The sequence below is a fragment of the Harpia harpyja genome, chromosome 4 (assembly GCF_026419915.1).
Source record: "Harpia harpyja isolate bHarHar1 chromosome 4, bHarHar1 primary haplotype, whole genome shotgun sequence".
Taxonomy (NCBI): domain Eukaryota; kingdom Metazoa; phylum Chordata; class Aves; order Accipitriformes; family Accipitridae; genus Harpia; species Harpia harpyja.
The window spans coordinates 82,172,417-82,180,957 of NC_068943.1; the positions used below are offsets into that span (position 1 = coordinate 82,172,417).

An 8,541-nucleotide genomic window follows, 5' to 3' on the forward strand; every position below is an offset into this window, starting at 1 on the left:
TGCTGGGGACAGAGCCAACCTGGACCTGTGTGCGTGTAAGGTTGTCCCTGCTTATCCTACAATAACTGGTTCCCACATCCATACAGGATCCATAAACATCCCCAGAAGCCCCCATGCACCTCCCTATACCAGGTTCCCGGGGAAGCTATTCTATAGCGGCTACAGCAGTTTAAGTTGTAGTGCTTTCACCCTATGGACAGTGACTTACAGAGACTGTGCAAGGACAGGAGTAAATCCAGATCACTCATGCTGCAGGCTTGTCCACAACACCGCTTGTCCTTGCCTTGCAGGTGTTGGTTTGGGAAGCGAGCGGGAGTTTACACCGACTACATTTACCAAGGCCCCATGATCCTGGTGCTTCTGGTAAGAGCAAAGTGACCTTGCCTGCTAAATATAGGGTCCTTCCTGACTGCACGTGGGATAAGGCTGCTCCTGAACAGGGTCTTGCCCCCTCCTTCAGCTTCGCCCTGCTGCAGCTGGTTATGCTGCTCCACAGCAGCAATGCCACTCGCCCTGCAAGCCCAGCTCCCCTCACCCAAACTGTACCTCGAGCAAATTTGGGCACCTAACCCACAATGAGAAAGAGCGTGCATGAATCCTGCTGGCTTGGGATGGGCTAGAAAGGAAGCCTGGGGACCTTGCTCTGATAGGGATGCTCCCATCAATGGACTCCCACATGCATCAGCAAGTCCCTCCATCCCTGCCCTGGCACTATTTGGGTGCAGGTGGGTGCTTTGCCAAGCATTCGCAGAAGCCTGGGGACCTCAACTCCATTCCCTGATCCACATCACTTTGCTCTTGGCCCTGGGCAGAGCAGCGATGCTTGAACCAGGGGTCATATGAAGCATAATTTGCTGGGGCTTTGGCCTTTTGGGAAGGGACAAAGAAGAGCAGTGGTGGCAAGTCACAGGCAGCAGTGCCAGGGGTTCAACCTGTGATAGGAGGGAGAAAGCCATGCACGAGGTCCCACAGCTTTTCCTCCCCCCTTGTCCAATGCTGAGAAAACCCAAGGGAGTACTAATCACCAGCACCAACTGGCCTCACTGAATAATTGAGCCTGCTTCTCATTTCCCAGCCCGTCAGGTAGCCAGGCCATTTCTAATTTGTGTCAATTGTGCGCAGCTCCCTGTGCCGCCTTCCCGTGCCCTCATTAGCGGTTCGGCAGCTGGGAGTGTGGCCAAGTGGCTCCTCGCTGTGATGGCAGCCACTCTCCCAAAATCCCTTTGGCCACCTTATATTCCTCCTCCCCCTCCAATGTCTTCACCTTCAGCCCTTTCTCTAACGCTTGCCCTTCCTCTCCAGTCTCCTCATGTGCCCTACTCCCTTGAACAAACTCGTAAATCTTATTGCTAAAGTGCTTTAAAAATTATAAATGCAGACGTCCTGTTCCAGTGCATGGAAGGCAATAGATCAGGTTCAAGAGGAAACCTTCCCACTTCTCCTGGTATGGCCCATTGCCTCTGCTGAGCAAATGGGAGGAAATGTTGGGGGAGCAGACACTAACCAGGTGCCCTCTTCCTTCCAGATCAACTTCATCTTCCTGTTCAACATTGTCCGAATCCTCATGACGAAGCTCCGAGCTTCAACCACGTCGGAGACAATCCAGTACAGGTAAGAGTGTGAACAACCCTGCAGAAAGCAGACCTAGAAACTGCATTAGCATGATTAGGGGAGATAGGAACAGCCCCATCAGCCAAGTATCAAGGAGCTGGGAGTATGGAGAGACATCTAAGAGCACCTCAAATGCTTTTTGGAGACACGTGGCCGTTGCATCTGGGGCTGTTGAAAAATCCTGGCCAGTCAGAGCTTTGCAATGGAGAACACGGATGGCTGGGTTTGCCTTTGAAGGGAGCTGTTGGGAGCTGAGTCTTTTTGCAAAAGTCTGTTTCGGTGGGACCCGGTCAGCTCGCCAGGCTCAGAGCTGCAAATCCTGGCACGGAGGTGAGAATTAGATCGCCGCTTGGCAGCAAAGCAAAGGCTGAGGAAGGAGTAATGAATCGATGCCACCCCAAACACCTCCTCGCGAAGCCGCAAGGAGAAGGCAGCACAAGGCAGGAAGATTTAACCCTTCCCTGCTGGGGCATATTTTGCAGACAACTTGGGAGGTGCACAGTCAGAGCAGCTCTCTGAAGTACCTGGAACAGGAGAAAACACCTCGGTCTTCGTCAGTGCTTCTCTCTGGATCATTTTCCAGGCAGGAATTGGGGAATCTCACTGTGTGCTGGGTCAAGAGAAGCAGGTTTGGGGTGGAGAGTGGCTTTTTCGGCTGAGAATGGAAAAATTCAGATGTTGTCATTGGGAAATGCCAGCTTTCTTGATTATGGAGTATTGAGCTGGGATGAATGGTTCAGCTTGGGGTGAGCAAAGATAAAGGTTATTGAAATGGGCTGGTTGGCCTCGGTCAGCAATTTTGAGAGACACTTGGTTTTCCAGTATTTGCCTGATTTTGGCAGGGAAGGTTTTTCACCTTTGGGCAGAACAACATTTTCATTTCCCAGAAACATTTTGTGGGACAGGAAAACTTGGAGAGTTTGGTAGATTACAAACTGTGCGGTCCTGCCTGAACCAGGCAAGGGACAGCCCTGGAGGGTTCCTGCTCACCTTAGACAACGGCATTTGGTAAAAAGCTGATGGATCTCCCACTACCATGGCTGTTCCCCTGGGGAAGATACACCAGTACATGTGCCGTCCCATGATTTGCCAGCGTGAAGATGCTCATGTCCTTGGTTATTTCCAGTTCCTCCGTGCCATCTGCCAGTTTGTGTCAGTGGCTGTGGCTCTCCTCCCGGTCCATGATGCAGCACAGTCCCTGTCCCCATCCCTGCCCAGCCCAGACCTGCCAGGGATGACTTTTCCTGTTTTCAGCTAATGTTGGAATCTGTCCATTAACAGGATTTTTAAGCAGAAACTGTTGGCTTGGCATTGTTCTTGTCCCCTAATCCAAACAAAGGAGATGCCAAGCCCCGAACCTTCTCACGTTCTCTTGCATCAGCACTATTGCTTTTCACAAACCGCACTTATAATCTCATCAAGAAAAGATATCAAATTAATGAGCTAAGTTTTTCATAAACCCATGTTGAAGGGTATGAATTATTTTACCCTTCTTAATTCCTTTTTAATCGAGCCTTAGATCAGCCAAGCAATCATTTCACACCAGCTCAAGGTCAGGCCTCCTCTATCCACTGCCCTTTTCTGGATGGAGAAACCACAGAAGGTGTCCAGTGCTCAAACCAGCCCAGTCACTTGGGAATCGCACTGGAAAACAGCTCAACTCTGCTCCGTCCTCCCCCGGTCACTAGTTTGCCCAGACCCAGTCAGACCAGTCCCAGCCGTGCTGGTGCTGGGAGTGGGATGGGGAGAGTCGTCATGCCGAGGGCTGCACTGCAGCAGCTCAGGTCCATGTTTCCTCCCCAGGAAAGCAGTCAAGGCCACACTGGTGCTGCTGCCCTTGCTGGGAATCACCTACATGCTGTTCTTTGTCAACCCAGGGGAGGATGAGATCTCCAGGATCGTCTTCATATACTTCAACTCCTTTCTGGAGTCCTTCCAGGTATGGTCCTCAGCACTAGCTTCCATCCCAGTCCTCCCACCAAGGGATGTGGAGGAGCTCATCCTGGCTGATGCCTTGCCCCGCTTCTGCCCCCTCCCAAAACCAGACGTCCCCAAACCCAGGGTTGCTCCAAAGCTCCTGAGCCTGGGGCTGCCTGCTGGCCGTAGCTCTGCGGTGACTCTGCTGCTTGTCTCCTTCCAGGGCTTCTTCGTCTCTGTCTTCTACTGCTTCCTGAACAGCGAGGTGAGCACCAGGTGCTGGGGGGTGCTGGGGGGGGGGCGGTCCTACACTCTTCCTTGCAAGGAGACACAAGCTCAGCCTGAGGCTCTGCATCTGCACAGGGCTTGGAGGGTGCTGGCACCCAGTTCCCCAGCTGAAGGTATTTGCTGATCAGAGTTGGTGCTTTACCTCCAGTTCCAGGCACATCTGCAGCCACAGGTTCTGTCCAGATGGGAATGGCTACTGTCGGTCTCCTCCTATGGAGGAGGAAAATCCACCCCTGAGAACAGATGCTCTAGGGGTGCACCCATGTGATTTGGTGCAGCAGAAGAGCCAAGGGTCCCCCCATCCCTGGGAAATCCTTCCCCAGGGTGATCCCCATACACACCTGGGTACCCAGCCCATGGATGAGGGCACCTCCCAGGCTCTGACCCAAAACACAGACAGCAGAAAGCAAAGGAGGTGAGAGTAGAGGCTGATCCTGGGGCCAATCATTTGAGCAGCTCTTTCCCCTGCCTCCTCCCAAATGCTCTTGCACCTTTGCTGGCTCAGGAGAGTTTGCCCCAGACAAGCTTGCTTTGTTACCAAATCATATCTAATTGATGCAGGAGGAAAAGGGACTGGACCAGGGCTACCTGGTGACCCAGGAGCATATCACACCACGCAATTCATGGTCCTTCATCTCTTGATCCCAGCTGGGCTGGCTGGGGATTTCAGTATTCACCCAACCGCACCGTCTCAGCCATCTGCATCCAGTGGCCATCTCCCAGGGCCATCCCACACTGCAGTCAACGAAAAGCCATTTCTTCACTATTTACCTGCCACACAAAGCACTTGGGCTGTTGTAGGGTGGAATTAAGGTTGAAGAAATGCCACTAGCATGAACCAGACAAGCCATAAAACCTCCTCGACTGTCACTCGCACCTCACCCAGCCCCTAGCAGCATCCAGTGCAGTGTGTAAGATGCTGGCTCTCCTGCAAAGCCCCTGCTCAGATTTATTTCTCCTTCTTGTTTCCATTTTGCGCTCAGAGGCACAGTCAGTTTGGTTCATCTCTCTTCATAGCTGCAAGGGCTGCATTTCACCAGCATGGTGTCAAACAAGGGTGGGTGCCCTGGGAGGTGACAGGGGCTCCTGGGACCCTCCCGGCCCCAGAGAGCTCATCAGGGTTTCAGTAGAATTTTTGGTTGAAAGACTGAGGATGAGGATGGCTGGTGCCTCTGAACAACTTCAGACAGCTGCATGGTGACTAAATGTCCCCTCCTCTGTCTCACATCCCCAGGTCCGATCAGCTGTACGGAAGCGGTGGCACCGATGGCAGGACAAGCACTCCATCCGTGCCCGCGTGGCTCGGGCCATGTCCATCCCCACCTCCCCGACCCGCGTCAGCTTCCACAGCATCAAGCAGTCCACGGCTGTCTGAGCCGGGAGCGAGCTGCTGTACGGGATGGGGGAGCCAGCGTCCCCTCTGCGTGGGACCCCTGACATGGCACAGCACGGGAGACAGGTCTTGCCTGCACCCACCAGTTTTGCAGAAGGTGCACAAACTCGCTGCAGCTGTAGGAAACCCTACAGAAGATCTTGTCCTGCTTGCTGGGGCAGACCTATAGGATAGGACAGCTGAGATGCTGCTTTGTCATCTCCCTGGCAGCAGTGTGACCTGCTGGGGTGGCAGAAGGAACCGGAGGAGCCCACAGAGGTTGCAGCAGTCTCCCTGCCTGCCTCCATCCTGGGCACGATGTCCCATGTCCCATCGCTGCCTCTCTCGAGTTTGTCACTGCTTTGAGGTGACAGGACAGCAGGACATTGCTGGGATAGCTTGTGGGGCTAATCCCTCGGGAAGCTGGGTCAGCCTTCCAGTGACTGCATGCTGGGATGTTGCTGGGGGGGGCCAAAACTCGCTGGGGGAGCCAAAGCCCTCTGGGTTGACAGGGGATGGGTGGAGAGCCCTGCGCTGATTGCAGACCTTGCTTTATGCGGCTGTGGTTTTGTACCACTGGGGTTATTTGAGCCCTTCCCATACCCCTTGCTAGGTCCCTGGGACATTCTGTAACTGCTGCTTGGTCTGACCAGGTCATTTCTCATCTCAACACTGAGGATGTGAGGCAGAGCAATGGGGTGGGAGAGGAGACGGAACCATGCAGGGGATAGGGATGGGTCCCAGGCTCTCTGAACAGCCACACAGAGGGGCCTTGGTCTGAAGGGAGGCATGAGGTTTAGTTAATCCTGTGGTCCAGCCCAGCCCAGATAGGTCTACAGGTCTTTGCAAAGCCCCTGGACCTCAGGCTGACTCCGTGCCCCTGCTCGGGGGGTGGAAAGGCAAGGGAGCACTGCAGTGAAGCGGTGGCTGAGCTCCCCGAAGGCAGCTACTGTGGGGACATGCTGTGGATTTGCTCCCCTCCTCCCTGCCCTGCTTTAACCCATGTGGGGGGGCTCAGTGCCAAAGCTACTCCTTGCTGTTATGCAGGGGACGGGGCCAAATCATTCCTGCGCTGGGGTTAAGTGCCTTGGAGGAGTGGCAGCCTCCTTCCCCATGCTGGGGACCTCAGATCGTGCAGCTGCCAAGTCCCTGATCCGACCCCAATGCCCTGTTTTATGTGGTCACCGAAAGCAGCTGAGCAGAGAGGTCCATGCAAGGTGGAGGATTTTGCCCTGACCTCCTCGGAGCCACGGTTTCCCTGTCCCATATGAGGTCTGGGGATGCTCAGGCAAGGGGGGATGCCAGAGGGGTTACAGGTTGCGTCTGCTCTCTGCATCCCAGGGATTTTGGCACTGGGGCCATACCGGGTCTGGTATGAGTCCCTTCACACTTCCGTGCCTCAGTTTCCCTGCTACAAAGAACAGTCATAAGTATTTCCTGCCCTGGGGAGGTTTAAGCTTCTTTGAAATTGTACTACTCTGTGATTTCCTCAGGATACACCACCAGAAAGGAATAAAATCTTTCTTTTTTTGCTTTAAAGGGAAGCATAGGCAAAAACCTCCAGGTTCTTTCTATAAATATTTGAGAAGTTCAGTAGTTTGAAGCAAATTCCTCCCCTTTCCCTCCCACTAACATTTCCTACCTACATGTCTACCGTGCGGCCAAAACCAGAAATACCCCATTGCCTCCCATAACGTGCTGGGAGCAGCAACAGCTCCCAGTATGATGGAATGACAACAACAAGGACCATACCCTGCACATGGGGCAAGTTTTGGTCCTTGTACAAGCTTGTCCATCACGAACAGTCCCAGAAACTGCCTCTTATCCAATATATGGGTGAGAAAAAGACCCCGAGAGTTATGCAATGGGAAAAGTGGCAGCTCCCAGCTTTACAGACACTTTCTGCTGATGTCCTACAAGGAACAGACTTGTGTGTCCCCACCGTGGGTCAGTTTGATTTCTCTGCCAGGTGCTTTGGCAGGAGCTAATAAAGATCTGCTGGCTACAGAGAAGGGGAAATGCCCCAGGGAGCTTTTTTCATCATACATACAAGTGATGTTACCAAAAGGTGATGTGCTACACGTTCAATTTGGATTTTTCTAAAGCGGGCTCATTTTTGGTGGAAAAGAAGCTGGAAACTGAAAAACCAAAGAAAGAAACCCAAACAGAAGCATCTGTATTCACATCACTTTTTTTTTCCTTCTCCTCTTGGCGGTCTGCTCCGACTGACATGACTTTGCTTTCCGTAGCTGGAGAAGTGTGTGTATTCTCAGCCTTGTTTGATTAAAATTACTTCAATTCCTCACACAAGGACTTTTGGGGCATGTTTATCTTTTGGAAAAGACAACCCCACTTTCCATGGGACCATCCTCATGTTGCAGTGGGCTCAGCATCCCACTGGCCACAGAGACACCTGGGGCAGCTGGTGGCTTTTTTGTCTCTTCTCTACCCCAAGTCCCCATGCCCATAGCATGGAGGTGGGATACAGGCTCTCCATGAAAGTATCAACACCATCTCATATAAGGGGGGTGAGGAGCACTCCATGTGGGTCTCCCACACAAGTACCATCAGGGCTAGAGAAACTCTTCCAAGTTTTCTTTGATGTTCCCTCTCACCAGCTGAGCTAAGATGAAATAAAAATGTAATGTGCTTCGCAGCAGGAGGAAGGGCCAATTAAACTCAAATTTCATTTCATACATCAATGTTTACGAGTGAAATTCAGACACAAACATCTTTCTGGTCAAGCTCTTCCGTTGCAGAATTAATTTGTTCATCACACAGAGCCTTGGAGAGCACTGTAATTTGGTAAGCACCATGCACATAAATAATAATTACAGGTTCCTGCTGATTACATGATTGTATTTAAAGTTATCAAGTAATTCTGAGATTAATCACCTGCCAATCCTTGTGCTCTTGACAAGGTTGTAGCCTCTTGAGATAATCCTGCATTAACCCTTGATGTTATCCTGGCACCTCTCATGGCTGGGAGAGGCAAAGTGGGACCCTGCAGTGCTATGGGACATCCCAGGCTGGGACTGAGGCAGACTCACAGGAGCCTCTCCAGCACATAGAGATGGAATTTAATTTAACTTCTTTATTTAACACATGAAACCCACCATGGAGGTTGCCTCCAGCCCTGGAGTCGCTCCCCAGCCTCAGCCCTACTACCCGGGGTCAAAGCTTGGGCGTCCTGACTGCCCTGTGCTACATCCCCAGCAAACCAAGAGCCAGCAAAGGAGAAAACCTGCCATCCAGAGCCTGAATGGAGGGAGAGGAAAGCTCATGATCCTGATCCTCTGTGGAGGATCTGAGCTTTCAGCCCACTTTCCAGCCAGGCTGCCCTGGGCAAACAT

General features: G+C 52.4%; 1 protein-coding gene across 1 annotated transcript in view; it reads left to right on the forward strand.

Annotated features, from left to right (window-relative positions):
* LOC128140799 (corticotropin-releasing factor receptor 1) overlaps positions 1–7,886 on the forward strand; it is a 30,328-nt gene extending 22,442 nt beyond the window's left edge. The window contains exons 9-13 of the mRNA XM_052785073.1: positions 291–363; positions 1,526–1,611; positions 3,415–3,550; positions 3,752–3,793; positions 5,051–7,886. Of these exons, the coding sequence (XP_052641033.1) occupies positions 291–363; positions 1,526–1,611; positions 3,415–3,550; positions 3,752–3,793; positions 5,051–5,191 (478 nt within the window). The 3' untranslated portion in view covers positions 5,192–7,886. The remainder of the gene's footprint in view (positions 1–290; positions 364–1,525; positions 1,612–3,414; positions 3,551–3,751; positions 3,794–5,050) is intronic.
* Positions 7,887–8,541: the final 655 nt, after the last annotated feature.